We start from the raw sequence: 14,933 nt of genomic DNA, 5'->3' as shown, positions 1-14,933 counted from the left end.
GTCTCTGCACCATGTGCATGTCTGGTACCACAGAGGCCAGAAGAGGGTGACAGATAACCCTGGAACTAGAGTTACAGATGGTTTTGAGCCATTGTGTGGGTGCTGGGAATCGAACCTGTGTCCTCTGGAAAAGCAAAAAGTGTTCTTAACCACTGAGCCATCTCTTCAGCCTTAACCTTGCACTTTTGAGCCTTCTGCTTTTACCTCCCTAATGCTGGGATGACAGCACTTCATACATTTTAGGCAGTGCCTACATGCTTAGCAAGCACTACCAACTGAGCTAAGTCACAACCCATCCCAGTACCTTTGGGGAAGCATTAGAGATGCCCTGCCTTACTTGCTCAGAATTCTAGCCTATGATTGTCATAGCTGCAAGAGAGTCTGAGGGATTTATAACTTGCACTTCTGCCTCAGATCAGGTTCTTTCTGCCCTCACAAAATAGCCCTTCCTCTACAACTTTTTCCCTTCAGGACAGACACAACCCACCTCAGAGCTACCTAGAAACCCAGCTGAAGTTGTACAAGTTCTCTGGGTCAAAAAAAACACAAAATGGTTTCCAAAATGTGGTCTTCCACGTCAAATCCTGACACAGCACTCTATACACACACCAATGGCCCAAGCTGAAGCAACCCTAAAGCAAGCAATCCAGGCGAGGGAGGGGCGGGCCGGAGAGGGGGGTGCTGTGTAGAGAGGGGCAGGTGGAGGTCCCGCCCACATTTGCTCTCCACATTGTGCGATGGCTGAGGGGAGAAGGCGGGGGTCAGGGGTCGGGCAGGTGGGAGGGGGCAAGCCCACATCCCCGCCCTCCGCCGCTGCTGGGGGTAGGGAGCATCCTAACCCCCAGACTGTCCGGTCAGAGCAGCCTGCCGCCCCTCAGCGGACCGCCACTCCGGGAGCACAGGTAAGTGGGACGCTGGCATTCCTGGCCCAGACGTCTTTTGGCGCGGGGTTCCAGGGGCCCCCTTGGCGGTTCTTGCCTTGTCGGGGGGAGCAAGCCTCGCACTCGCTTCACCTTAGTCGGGTGCCGCGCTGAGCGGGAAGCGGGGCTCTTCCCTGAGGTGGGAGGAGGAGAAAGGAGAACCAGGGCGCCACCACCGCCGCGGTTCTAACTTGCGTCCGTCCGAAGTGTTGGAGTGCGGCGATAGCTTCGGGTCGCCCTTCCCCAACCCGGAGCTTTCCACCTCACCTGACTCTGACACGGACAAGTGCGGAGCCCAGGCGAGGTGTTCAGGCTAACCGTGGGAAGGGGGCCGCAAGCTCTCGTATTGGAGCAACTCCGTGCCCTTCCCTGTCTCTTGGCCCCCGTGTGCCCAGCCCGCTTCGGCTGGCCTTCCCGGGACTCCTGCCTTCCTGGGTCGGAGATGCGAGTCTCGAAGACTGGTTGAAGCGGCTTGAGCCGGTGACCACAGGGTCCCCAGAGCTCTCTGGGGATGCTCCAGCAGCACTTGTACATAGGGCTCTGTGTAACTTGAGCAGAGAGCTGAAGCGCCGGTCTGTGGTGTCTCTACCGTTCCTGTCGAGGGGCCCGGGGCCAGCCCCCTCACTCTTTTCTCTGTTCCTTGTGAATGAGAGACACGGAGACTATAGCCCCAGCCTTCCTGAGGTATCGCAAAGATGAGGTTGAGTGGCCATATTGGGGGCTCAACTCGGCCTCCCCCGACCTCCGTTCGCCACTGTGGTAGTCGCCAGCACCTTAGGGAGGCGCCCTTCTCGTATCCTCTAATCACAGCACCTCAAGATTTGCAGCTGCTCTGCTCTAGTCCGAAATTTAAGAGTCATTCTTTCCTAATCCCCTGTCTTTTAATCTTGAAAGGAAGCTGTTCAGTTCCACCTTCCGAATATACCAGAACCTGACGTCTCGTTTCCACCTGTTCCACTCCCACCACTGTCCCAGCCCCTGGGTTCTTCCACTACGCGGGCCTCGGCACTGAGGCCCTCCTGGTTCTGTCTCTCATCGCCTCTGCAGACTCTTCCCTCTCTGGGTCCCGACACTGGGATACTCCAAAGCCCCGCTCTCTGCCTACTTTCCTCACCCTGCATCCCCTTTGTGGGTAGGCACTTCCAGTGGCCCCTTTCAAAGAGGGATCCCTCCACCTAAGGCCTTCCCCCCACCCCCATCCCTCCTCACTTCCTCCAACTCTACAAAATCTGCTAGGGACCCCTGGAACCCACCACCTGCCCCCTGCCACTCCTCCCAGTTTCTAGTGAAAAGTGTGGCAACCACCATTATGGTGCACTCTTGGAAGGCCCTTCCCCAACCGGATATGGAGGTGCATTCAGGGAGTTAATGACTTGCTATTAATACCTAACACAAATTGAGCACCTGCTGTGTGCCCAACCTCTTCTACTATGCAAGATAATTTCCTTATTTATCATATTTATTGTCCCTCTTTTCATTAGAATTTCTTAAAGGCCCCAGGAGTTGAGTCTTTTTTTTTTTCTGTACCATATCAGTGCTTGGCATACGGGAAGATTTTTTTTAATTAATTAGCTAATATTAAATAATAAAATACTTAACATTAATTAACAAATTATCTGGTGCCAGACAATGTGAGATTATAGACAACAGTGTGGATTATAAAATAAAATGTAGAAAGTAACGTTTGGTTCACAGCAGGTAAGGTGGTTTTTGTTGGGGGCGCTGTTGTCTGGAGGTTTTTGGTGGTGGTGGTGGTGGTTTTGTTTTTTTGAGTCAAGGTCTCCCTGTGTAGCCCTGGCTGGTCTGGGACTCACAGAGATTCACCTGCTTCTGTTTCCTAAGTGCTGGAATAAACCTGTGTCCGTCACCATGGGTTCCAGTGAAAGAACTCAAGTTAGCAGGCTTTCCCGGCACGCATTAGTACCTGCTGAGCAGTCTTGCTGGGCCTCTGCCTGATTTTCTATTGTACTGAGGATCAAATCCAGAACTTCATGCAGGCTAGGCAAAGCATTCTACCAACTGAACCACATCCCCAGCTTTCTTTTACTTTCTGTGAATATCTCTGTCCCTGCCTCACAATATAGGTGGGTACTAGACTATACGATTTGGCTTGTCTTTTTTTTTTTTTTTTTTGAGATAGGGTCTGGCTCCCAATGTGTTATGTAACCGAGGCTGGTCTTGAACTTCTAATCATTCCTCCACCTCCTGAATACTGGAATATTATAGATGTGAGGCAGCAGGCTGTTTTTATGCGGTGCTGAGGATTGAACTCGGGGCTCTGTGCATACTAAGGAAGCATTAAAAGCAACTGAGCTATAGATCTCCAGCCTCGGTTGATTATCTCTCTGCAGTAAGATGTTCTTTTACAACATAAACCCCTTGGTGGGCAAGTTCCCAGCAGCCAGACACCACACAGGCACTACTCTGCCAAGCTGGGGTTCCAAGACAACCAACCCAAATCCCACTCTCCTTGTGCAATGGAGAGAGGCAGCTAAGGGCCATAGAGATTCTTTTTCTGAACGTACAGATGTTCAAAATTTTTGAAACATTCTCCCATTCAACTATAGTAACGGTTACACAAGAGTCACACATTTTAACGGGGGGGGGGGGGGCTTCATGGGGTGCATGTTAATATCAGTAGTAGGAGTACTTGAAAAATCCCAGGCAGGCCAGATGGCTCAGAGATAAAGGTGTTTGCTACCAAACCTGACTACCTTGCTTACTCCTGCAGAAAAAGAACGTACTCCATAGGTTGTACTTTGACTTCCACACAAATGCTATGGTACACAAAAACAATCCCACCCTGTGGGGGTGGGATCACTTCCATCAATCCCAGTCTAGGACCTCCCGTGCACAAAATAAATACAATTTGTAAATTATATTTATATATATATATGAAAAACTACTGAAAAGAGATATCCCTGCTTGGTGTTGAAGGAGCAGCTGAATCGAGGCTCTGGGTTTAAGAAGGAGGCTGGACATGGTGGGACCCACCTGTAATTCTAGCACTGGGAAAGCAGAGGCAGGAGGATTGCTTAAACTGAGGTCAGCCTGACCTGTAGGACAAATTCCAAGCTAGCCAGAGCTACATGTTAAGACCCTGCCTCACCCCACTTCCAAATAAGGAGAAAACAACATGGTGTATACTTAACTCTGTTGATTCAATGACACCTGGGGGGTCTCCTTTCTTCCAGCCAGCCTCACCTGACCTCTCATTCTCTCTCAACTCTCAGAACCTGCTGTTTACATCGCTTCTTTGAGCTGACTGGTGGGGAATGGCGGCGGCGTTGTCAACAAAGTCTAGCATTTTGGACCTGAGCCTCAGCGCACAGTGCACGAGATCCCCAGAGGAAAGCCACGAGGCCTGGGCACAATGCAAAAATGCTGGTAGGCAGCTTCCTGAGTACAAGGCAGTGGTGGTGGGGGCAAGTGGTGTTGGGAAAAGTGCTCTCACTATCCAGATGACCCACCACTGCTTCGTGAAAGACCACGACCCCACTATCCAGGATTCCTACTGGAAGCAGGTGCCCCTGGACAACGGAGGCTATGTTCTGAACGTGCTGGACACAGCGGGGCAGGATATCCACAGGGCCCTGCGTGACCAGTGCTTGGCAGCTGGTGATGGCGTGCTGGGGGTCTTTGCTCTTGATGACCCCTCCTCTCTGGAGCAGCTGCAGCAGATATGGTCTACCTGGAGTCCTCACCAGAAGCAGCCTCTGGTACTCGTGGGCAACAAGTGTGACCTAGTGACCACCACTGGAGATGCTCATGCTGCTGCGGCCATCCTTGCTCACAAGTGGGGAGCCCCCTTCGTGAAGACCTCAGCCAAGACGCGGCAAGGTGTAGAGGAAGCCTTCGATCTGCTTGTCCATGAGATTCGGAGGGCCCAGGAAGCTATGGCTGAGCCAAGCAAGGAGGCCCGGCACCGCAAAGCCGTGTGCAGCTGTGGCTGCTCTGTGGCCTGAAGGTCTTACAAGCAAATTGACCCTTCTCGCCAGTCGCGTCAAGATGACCCTTCCCCACCAAATAACAGTTACTACGGACACCTTTTTCTTTTCATTTGGTGAGGAGTTAGATGGTAACATGAGGTGTCCAGTCCAGCATTGGCTGTGTTCTATGAAGTTCTATGCAAAGTTAAATAAATGTTGTTCTCAGGATTCAAAGCTGCCTCCATACTAAGTCTTTTTGTTGGTTTGTTTTTTGAGACAGAGTATTACTATGTACTAGGTAGCCCTGACTCGAACTCAGAGAGCTGCCTGCCCTTGCCTCCTGAGTCCTGCGATAAAAGGTATGTGCCACTATGCCGAGTTTTGATTGTTTTGTTCTGAGACAGGGTAGCCCAGGCGGACACTGAACTCCTTCTTGGGTGATCTTCTTGTTTCCACCTCTCAAGTGCCGGTATTACATATTACAGGTGTGTATACTGTACCCAGCTTTCATACTAAGTGTTATGTGGGTGGGAGAATGTTGCTTGAGTTGTGAGAATTCTTTCATTCAAGGAATTTGGGGGATCTGAGCATGGTAGTGGCACACACCTGTAATCCCAGCACTTGGAGAGAGAGAGGAGAAACGGCTGAACCTTGTTTTGGATACTAGGAACACTAGACAATGATAGAAGCAATATATTAAAAGAGGCAATGGCTCGCAGTGACAGGAAGGTTTAAAAATGCGTTATGAAGTGACGTTTGTACAAAAAACTTGCACATATTGAGGGCAGAAAAACATAACCAGCGCAAAGGCCGTGGTTGGGCTGACTATTCACGAAGCCCTGTGTGCTCCGGGCTTGGCATGTGTTTGTTGATGGTGTGCTGGGTGACTGGACCAGCTGCAGACGCGATCCACCTAGGGCCCTCACAACAAGCAGTCCCTGGTCCTGGTGGGCAACGAGTGTAGCCATAGCCCCTTGACCTTTAGTGCCATGGTCCCCTGGCAGACGCTGAAAGTGACCTCAGCCTCTCAGGGAACCCCACCTTAGCGGAGCCTAGAAGGCTAGCCCAGGCACCTGGTGAGTATGTCAATGCCACTGCTATTGCCTGTGTAGGTGCTTTTTTGCCAGTGAGGAGAGCAGACTAGGCAGGGGCACGTTCCATGTCAGTAGAGGACCCAAATACACAGCCACTATGGCTCTCACCCAGCCCACCGGCCCCTAGAACACGCCACTCAAAGAGCTGCTATAGAGACTTTTATTGAGGGTTCAGGAGATGGGGGTCTCAGGGGTTGCGGGGTAGGCGCCTGTGGACGTGCTGGCAGGAAGTCAGGGTTGCTGGGGGGCTGCTCCTGGGTTCCAGGGCGTGCGGGATGCAGCAGCGCTCAGGGAGGCAAGAGGCGGCGTGCGGGCGCCTGGGGCGAGGAGTTCTCCAGGCGTTTCACGCGCAGCAGTGCCCCCAGCACACTCTCGGGAGGCACCTCAGGCCCCAAATCCTGGTCGGCAGCTCGGCGGAGGCGGCGCGGGGCCGCAGCAGCCTCTGGTTCCGAACTTCCGGTGAGGATGCGCCCCAGCAGGTACCTGCATGGTGAAGCGGGGTGCAGTGAGGATGCGGCTCCGCAGCACCACTGTAGTCCCGAGCCCGGCCAACACAACGTTGTAACACCGTATTGCTTGCACTCAAGCCTTTCAGATTAAGTCAGGGGTCCCTGCCTTCCGTCCCAGAAACTGCCTTCCCCAAAGACCTCTCCGGGAGCCCTAGTCCTGTATAGTGTCACCCAGTCTGGGGTCTCTGGGCGTCTGTCCCCTGTCCGCGGGATCAGGCTCCAGTGCAGCGCTTTGGTGATCTCAGCCTTCGCCCTCCCTCCCTCCCCCTGCCCCGGCACCTCAGCAGCTCCGGGTCCACGTCAGGGGTCTCCTCGCCGGCGTCCTCGACATCCGGGCCGGTGGGGCCATCGTCGTACACGGGGGGTCGGGGGCGCAGCGCAGCGGCAGGCGCGGGAACGAGCTGGGCCGCGAGGGCGGCGGGGTCTAGGCGAGCGCGGAGCAGAGCACGTGCGAGCTGTGCGGCAGGAGCGTCCGGGTCGTCGTCCGGGGCCAAGGGCGGGTCCGAGGCCCGCGGGGAGCCCCAGACTCGCAGCAGCTGCGCCAGGACGCGCGCCTGCTGGTCCTCCGCCTCCTGCGCCTCGGCCCGCGCGCGTTCCTGTCTCTCGGCCTCCAGCAGGTGCGCCAGCGCCCGCGCCAGCTCCTGCACCGCACCCGCCGCCTCTCCTCGGGGCACGGCCCGACGCAAGCGGCGGGGACTGCCCGTCTCAGCCAAGGGCGCCGATGCTGCTGCGCTCAGACTCCGGGGCTCCTGCGAGAAGATGAAGTGGGGGAAAAAACCGATATCGTCATCGTCCCTCTAGCCAGAGACGCCCAACTAGACGGGTGGGGCTCCAAGGACCACCACATTCACTGGGCCCCTCCAAAATTCCTATCGTCTCTAAGGCCCCAGCAGACACTAATTCCCTCCAAGGGCACTCAGACCACTAAACACCTCTAGGATCCATGCAATCTCAGTGTGATGCCTTAATCACTCAGAACTTGCCCTGAGTCTTCTGGATACCAGGTTGTTTTTGTTTGTTTCCTTTGGGGGGGGGGGTTGATATCAGGTTTGGAATAAAAACTATAATACTTCACTGTTGGAAATTAAATGCGCAAAAATAAGCCGGGCATGGTGCACACGCCTTTGCTCCCAGCAGGCATATCTTTGAGTTCGAGACCAGCCTGGTCTACAAAGGGAGTTCCAAGAGAGCCAGGGCTCCACACAGAATCCCTGTCTCGAAAAACAAAACAGAACAAATTACAGAAATCATTTTGAAAGGGAAATTGCCCATGTCTCAAAAGAATAGATTTTATGACCCACTCCTAGAGTGCTGCACTCAAAGTCTACTGGACATAAATAAATTCTTGAACCATCATAGTAGTATTTTCTAATAGCATAAAAGTAGGGGGAGTAAAGGAAAGAGTGCCCTGGAAATAAACCATGACATACTTATACTCATGATACACTCATAGAATATGATGTTATGCATCAAAATGAACTACAACCATACACTTCAATATAAATGAATCTTCCACCAAAGCAAAACCAAAAGAAGGTTCTGGGGGGCTAGCATGCAGAAAGGCCTCGATTCAAAACCACATGCACGCCCCCCGCACACACACACACACAAAGGCAAATTCTAGAATCCCACTGTAGATAGCCTAAGACTATCCAACACCAGGGACTTCTTAGTGAGACCACCAGGAAGCAGATGCCTAGCCTGATTCCATTTCTATGATGTTCCAAAAGCAGAAACTAAACAATAGATTGTTTAAAGATAAGCTGCAAATACATGGAATCAATGGGCAGAAAATAAGAGGTAAGGCTAACAAAGGAGGCCTTAGTATTGGTCATACTTTATTTCTTAAGCTGAATAGTAGCTATTATTCTTTATAACTTACATATACGTTAAATAGATTGTTCCATGCTAAATATTTAATAATTTAAAAAACCCTTCTCTGTGATTCAGACAGTTTTGAAGAGGTAGCTGCTCCATGTCCCTCCCCTTGGTCAGCATCCACCACACCACCTTCTGCCCTTGGGGGAATCACTCACCAGCAATCCCCCCTACACACACACACAGCCCTTGAAATGTCACACATGCAACCCAACACTGCCATATCTGCTGCAAGGAACTGCACAGTAGTGGTCTTTTCATGCTTGTGTGCACATTCCTTGTTGGGGAAATGATCTGCTGTTACATTCTCCGAGCCACCCAGGTGCAAGGATAGGCATCTCTTTTAAAAACACAATGCAGAGCAGAGACATCATGGCTTCTTTCCCAGCAATGACACAGCTCCACAAAGAAACAAGAAGGAAACCATCTCGTGGATGCACATAGAAAAACCCAAGCACTCAGTCTACCAAAGCCACCATGAAATATGTACCCTGAGATACAAGAACCACTCCTTCCAAAATGAAAAAAAAAAACAAAAAAAAAAAAAACCAAACACAGAAACACATAAGTACACAGGGAAGATACGCCCATATACTACGTCATCACACATAAGAGTTCACAAATATACGCATGGTATCCCTGAGAAAGCAATCAAGCCCACAAAAAAAAGTCAAACAGAAGAATCTCCAGCATTGCAGGACGTTCAGGGGCAGTCAAACCAAAGGACACACTGAAAGAACACAATACCTATACACCTCGGTCATCACATCACAGGCACACATACTGATGATACAGGGACATCTTTTCTAAATATGCCCTAGTGCCATGGACAGCGCCACAGGCCACCCGCGGGTCGAGGTCAGACCAGGCCCCAGATGCTGAGGGAAGGGCAGGGTGCGTCTGCTAGCCAAGAGCCCTTGAGCATCAGCACCCTCACACCCAGAAAATGAGCTTGGCCTATGTGGAGACTGTCAGTTGCAGCCCAGGACACCCTTGCCAATCTCTATGCACATACTAGCAAGAATGCCTCACCAACACTTTCCCCCCATCTTCCTCCCCATCCCCACCCCCACCCCCTGCTGACTGGAGTCGCACCTTTACTGGCCTCGCTGACAGGGCGGGGGGCAGCCGCAGAAGGCCCAAGAGCAGCAGCACCAAAAGGCCGACGCCCCCGGCCCTCGGCCCGCAGAGCAGCGGCGACCCCGCCATGCTGCCCCAACGAGCCGGGCTCCGGACGGGCGGACTGGCTGTCAAGTGCGCAGCGCTGGGACTAGTGGGCACAGCCGTGGCGCTCTGCGGCTGCGCACATCCAGGAGCCCGGTCTCCTCCTGTTCACCCCCTCCTGTCACTCCACGCAGGCGCAGAATTGGGGCTCTGGCCCTCTCTTCATCCTGCGCATCGCCATGGAGATGTCCAAGGGGCAAAGTGGAGAACTGAAGTCTGCACTGGCGGTTGCCATGGCAGTCGAAGGGCAGTTGCTAGGGCAATAGACCTTGCTGTCGAATTACCAGACAGACAAGGAAAATTGACTCAGTGGGCTGAAATAAGGGTCTGGTCTCTGTCCTTGGGGAAACAACAGACTCTACTCTATTAGATGGATGGATAAACAATTACGGGCTGCATGCTGTGGACCACGATGTTCACAGAGAAATGAGTTCAGTCCAGGTGACATGGCCATGGACAGCTCAGCTCGTACTGCTAGGAATTAGCCTTGTCCCCAAATAAGGCTATTACCAGCAAATGCAACCTCAAAATGACACAAAGTTCTTTCTCTAGGACTGATATTAGGTAGGAGCTCACTAAGTGCTCCTTTCCATCCTCTCTCCTCTGTTATTCCCTTCACCTCTCCATGGCTGTGTTTATTTTGTCCTCGTGTGGCCTCAGCTCTCTCCATCTTCCCAGTTTCTAACAGTCTCTCCTTTAATCGCTCACAAATTCTCCTGTTTTCATTTACTGTCTGTATTTACTTGTTTCTCCATAAATACATAGATTTATGTCCATATGTTGTTCCAGAAAGAATTTCTCTTTTTTGCTTTCATTTAGAATTGAAACTAAAGAGAAAATTCAAATAGAATTAAAACAAAATATGGTGACATGGCATAAATTAAAAGTGAGGGAAAGCCAGGCATGGTGGTGAGCCCCTATTATCATTCAGGAGGCAGAGGCAGGAAGAGCTCTATGAGTTCAAAGCCAGCCTGGTCTACATAGAGAGTTTCAGGTCAGCCAAGGCTACACACTGAGACTCTATCTGAGAAGAAAGAAAGAAAGAAAGAAAGAAAGAAAGAAAGAAAGAAAGAAAGAAAGAAAGAAAGAAAGAAAGAGAGAGAGAAAGAAAGAAAGAAAGAGAGAGAGAAAGAGAGAGAGAGAAAAAGAGAAAGAAAAGAAAAGAGCCAGCCCCACTGGAACACTCATAATTCCAGCATTTGGGAAGCTGAGATACTGAGTTTCAGCCTAGCCTGGGCAATTACAAGACCCCGCCTACAAGAAAAAAAAAAGTTGGGAAAAGAAAAGTCCATCTGTGTGGCCTAGGATGTATCTAATCCATTGATTATGCCTGTCTATTCCCAGGATCTCAGGTGACATCACAATGCAAATTCTTTCCCAGGTGCCCTTGTGAAAGGCTGGAGCAGGAAGGAGCAGGAAGCCTGCTGCAAGTCCAAGGCTAGTTGGGGCTACCCAGTAGGTGCAAGGCCGGCCAGGGCTACATAGTGACACTCTGCCTCAAACCACACACAAAAAAGTACATTTCTTTTTTTTCTCTTCTTTTCTTCCTTTATTTTGGTTTTTTGAGACAGGGCTTCTCTGTAGCTTTGGAGCCTTTCCTGGAACTTGCTTTGTAGACCAGGGTGGCCTCGAACTCACAGAGATCCGCCTAGCTCTGTCTCCTGAGTGCTGGGATTAAAGGCATGAGCCACCACTGCCTGGCTAAAAGTACATTCCTTTCTGGACCTGAGGATTAAACACCAATATGGTGGACACACACTTGAGATGGCTTCCATTTCTCCCACCTCTTGGTGTTCACATCTTTGATTATATAATCCACTCCGATGGAGTGTATAAGTGACAGGTTAGATGTAACATATGTGTGTATTAAACAGAAGATCACACAACCATCTACTGAGGACACTCTTAACTACTCTGCTGCTTTCGAAAAGGCAAGCAGCCACTTGAGGCATTCCCCACCCCCACCCCCACCCCGCACCCACCCCAAACAGGGTTTCTCTATGTAGCTCTGGCTGTCCTGGATCTCTCACTGTAGACCAGGCTGGCCTCGAACTCACAGAGATCCACCTGGCTCTGCCTCCCAGGTGCTGGGATTAAAGGCGTGCGCCACTATGCCTCTCGACTTGGGGCATCTTAAGTAGCAAAGGTTAGAGGCTGGCTGGCTAGACTATAGGAGCTAAGGGGTACTCTTCATTGAACAGTCAATAGGAAACTGAAGCCCTTCATTCTTCTACACGTTTTATGTTTTTTTTTTGGGGGGGGGGCGGTGGGCTGAGACAGGGTTTCTCTGTGTAGTTTTAGTGCCTGTCCTAGATCTCACTCTGTAGATCAGGCTATTTACTATTTACTATTGACTTGTTTGTTTTGTAGTGCTGGGGATGGGATTCAAAGTTTCTGTGCCCTGACTACAATTTGAAGGTTGTATTAACAGAAAACTAGTGTAAATAGGTGGTGGTATTTTTCACCTTTAATCTCAGCACTCTGGAAGCAGAGGCAGGTGGATCTCTGTGAGTTCGAGGCCAGCCTGGTCTACAAAGCGAGTTCCAGTACAGCCACGACTGTCATATAGAGAAACCCTGCCTCAAAAAAAAAATAATAATAATTAAAAATTTTTTAAAGATTTTTTTTATTTATTATGTACACAGAAGAGGGTGCCAGATCTCATTACAGATGGTTGTGAGCCACCATGTTGGTGCTAGGAATTGAACTCAGGACCTCTGGAGGAATAGTTGGTGCTCTTAACCTCTGAGCCATCTCTCCAGCCCCAATAATTAAAATATTTAAAAGATGATTTACTACATGAAGACACATTTCATAAAACTTTGGTGAAATAATTACATATTATAAAAACTGTTTTGAAAGTGTTCTTACAAAAAGTGATTCTCCTATGGCTGTGGATGGAGAAAAGATGACATCAGGGTGAAAAGAGGAATGAGGTGTATGTGAATGAAGTTCATTCAGACATGTGCGGGAATGCCAGAATACATTCCTCGCTTTTTACAGTTAATTCATGCCAGTGGCCATGCCTTTAATCCCAGCACTTGGGAGGCAGAGCCAGGCGGATCTTTGTGAGTTCGAGGCCAGCCTGGTCTACCGAGTGAGATCCAGGACAGGCACCAAAACTACACAGAGAAACCCTGTCTCGAAAAAAAAACAAAAACAAAAACAAAAAAACCCCCCAAAAAAAACAAAAAAAATTCCTTCAGAGGGACTGGAGACATTGTTCAGTGGTTGATTAAGAACATGCACTGCTCTCACAGAGGACACAAGCTCAGTTCCTACTACCCATGTTAGGCAGCTTACAACTGCCTGTAACTCCAGTTCCAAGGGATTCATCCTCTTCTGGCCTCTGTAAATCTCTCTCTCTCTCTGTCTCTCTGTCTCTCTGTCTCTCTCTCTCTCTCCTCTGTCTCTCTGTCTCTCTCTCTCTCTCTCTCTCTGTCTCTGTCTCTCTGTCTCTCTCTGTCTCTCTCTGTCTCTGTCTCTCTGTCTCTCTCTCTCTCTCTCTCTCTCTCTCTCTCTCTCACACACACACACACACACACACACAATTAGACATAAAAAATAAGAAAATATTTTAAAATTATGTATATGAGTGTTCATGTATGTTTATGCACCACATTAATGCCTGGCGCTTTTACAAAGGTCAGAAGAGGGTCAGACCCTCTAGAACTGGAGTTACAGATAGTTGTGAACAACCTAGTGTGTGGTTGATATATTGTGTACCCTAATAAACTTATCTGGGGGTCAGAGAACAGAACAGTCACTAAATTAGACATAGAGGCTAGACAGTGGTGGCACACACCTTTAACACTATCACTGTGGAGGCAGAGATCCGTCTGGATCTCTGTGAGTTCAAGGCCACGCTGGGAACAGAGCCAGGCATGGTGGCACACACCTTTCATCCCAACACTTGAGATTTCATGCCTTTGCTTGGGAAGGACACATGCCTTTAATCCCAGGAAGTGATGGCAGGAAGCAGAAAGGTATATAAGGCATAAGGACCAGGAACTAGAGGCTTTTAAGCAGTTCAACTGAGACCCTCAGGGGTGAGAACTCAGGCTTTCAGTCTGAGGATTCGTGGAAACAGAATCAGCTGAGGAGTTGAGGTGAGGTTGGCTGTGGCTTGTTCTGCTTCTCTGATCTTTCAGCATTCACCCCTTATACCAGACTCTGTTTTTTTTTTTTTTTTGGTTTGTTTGTTTTAATTAATAAGACCTTTTAAGATTCATCTTACACAAGTGGGTGCTGGGAACTGAACCCAGGTTCTCTGCAAGAGCAACAAGTACTCTTAAATGCTGATCCACCTCTTCAGCTACTTTCCCAAATAAAATATTTATTTATTTATTTATTTATTTATTTATTTATTTATTTATTTCGAGACGGAGTTTCTCTGTGTAGCTTTGTTCCTTTCCTGGAACTCACTCTGTAGACCAGGCTGGCCTCGAACTCACAAAGATCCGCCTGCCTCTGCCTCCTGAGTGCTGGGATTAAAGGCGTGCACCACCACCGCCCAGCAAAATAGTTTTTAAATCCCTAAAAAAGGAAGTGTGTCGGGCGGTGGTGACTCACGCCTTTAATCCCAGCACTCTGGAGGCAGAGCCAGGCGGATTTAGGATTTAGGGCCAGCCTGGGCTACAGAGTGAGTTCCAGGAAAGGCACTAAAACTACACAGAGGAAACCCTGTCTCAAAAAAATAATAAATAAATAAAAGGGAAGTGTTCCTGCTATCCTGCCCAGGCTGACCCTAAACCACCAAAGTCAAGCAGTGTTCCTCCCTAGCCTAAATACTTGGAACTGCAAGTTAGGCCACCATACTATTACAGTGTGTGTGTGTGTGTGTGTGTGTGTGTGTGTGTGTGTGTGTGTTTTGCTGGGGATCAGACTCAGAACCTTGAGGATACTAGACAAGCACTCTGATCACTGAGCTGCATCCCCACTTTTACATTTTCAGCCTGGAATAGTGGCTCATACCTGTAATCTCAGAACTTGAGGAGCTGGGGCAGAAAGAGTGCCTTGAAACAAGAGCGGACAGGGCTACATAGTTCCAGGCCAACCTGGGTTAGAGCAAATGCTGCTTACAAACGATAGACATTCTTTCCAAACTGATACACATTATTTTGTGGAGCTGGGAGATCAACCTAGGGCCTCACACTCACTAGGCAAGCTCTTAGCACCGGCATACAAGTGCAATACAATCTCAAACTCCAGTTGAATATTTTTTGTATTGGAGGGATCCAAACCCAGGGTCTCATGTACGTAAGTAAACTAAGCACCCTACCACTGAGTTAGTTATACCTCCAAACCTCCAGCTGAATAGTTTAAGGGGGGAAAAAATCAATATACATATAATTAATGTATGAATTACTGCAAAAAAGT

The 14,933-nt window shown here is 49.6% G+C and overlaps 2 protein-coding genes across 2 annotated transcripts; one reads left to right on the top strand and one right to left on the bottom strand.

Annotated features, from left to right (window-relative positions):
- The first annotated feature begins 791 nt into the window (after nt 1-791).
- Nucleotides 792-4,992, top strand: Eras (ES cell expressed Ras). The gene is made up of 2 exons (XM_059252981.1): nt 792-902; nt 4,154-4,992. Exon 2 carries the CDS (start codon nt 4,196-4,198, stop codon nt 4,883-4,885), a length of 690 nt encoding a protein of 229 aa, XP_059108964.1. The 5' UTR covers nt 792-902; nt 4,154-4,195; the 3' UTR covers nt 4,886-4,992.
- A 1,095-nt stretch (nt 4,993-6,087) lies between these two features.
- On the bottom strand, nt 6,088-9,790 carry Pcsk1n (proprotein convertase subtilisin/kexin type 1 inhibitor). Its single transcript, XM_059252977.1, has 3 exons — nt 9,426-9,790; nt 6,732-7,201; nt 6,088-6,426 (listed from the first exon to the last, which is right to left on the bottom strand). Exons 1-3 carry the CDS (start codon nt 9,537-9,539, stop codon nt 6,231-6,233), a joined length of 780 nt encoding a protein of 259 aa, XP_059108960.1. The 5' UTR covers nt 9,540-9,790; the 3' UTR covers nt 6,088-6,230.
- Between the last annotated feature and the right edge of the window lie 5,143 nt (nt 9,791-14,933).

This window comes from Peromyscus eremicus, unplaced genomic scaffold (genome assembly GCF_949786415.1).
Source record: "Peromyscus eremicus unplaced genomic scaffold, PerEre_H2_v1 PerEre#2#unplaced_703, whole genome shotgun sequence".
Classification (NCBI taxonomy): domain Eukaryota; kingdom Metazoa; phylum Chordata; class Mammalia; order Rodentia; family Cricetidae; genus Peromyscus; species Peromyscus eremicus.
The sequence above is the reverse complement of the archived record's forward strand: the minus strand, read 5'-3'. Positions and strand labels throughout refer to the sequence as shown.

What these genes read in the sequence shown, in the direction of transcription:
- Eras (XM_059252981.1), top strand. Translation starts at nt 4,196, where the DNA reads ATGGCGGCGGCGTTGTCAACAAAGTCTAGCATTTTGGACCTGAGCCTC.
- Pcsk1n (XM_059252977.1), bottom strand. Translation starts at nt 9,539, where the DNA reads ATGGCGGGGTCGCCGCTGCTCTGCGGGCCGAGGGCCGGGGGCGTCGGC. An exon ending in TGTCAGCGAGGCCAGTAAAG is followed by an intron (nt 7,202 to 9,425) that starts GTGCGACTCCAG and finishes ATCTTCTCGCAG; the next exon opens with GAGCCCCGGAGTCTGAGCGC. An exon ending in GTGGACCCGGAGCTGCTGAG is followed by an intron (nt 6,427 to 6,731) that starts GTGCCGGGGCAG and finishes TTCACCATGCAG; the next exon opens with GTACCTGCTGGGGCGCATCC.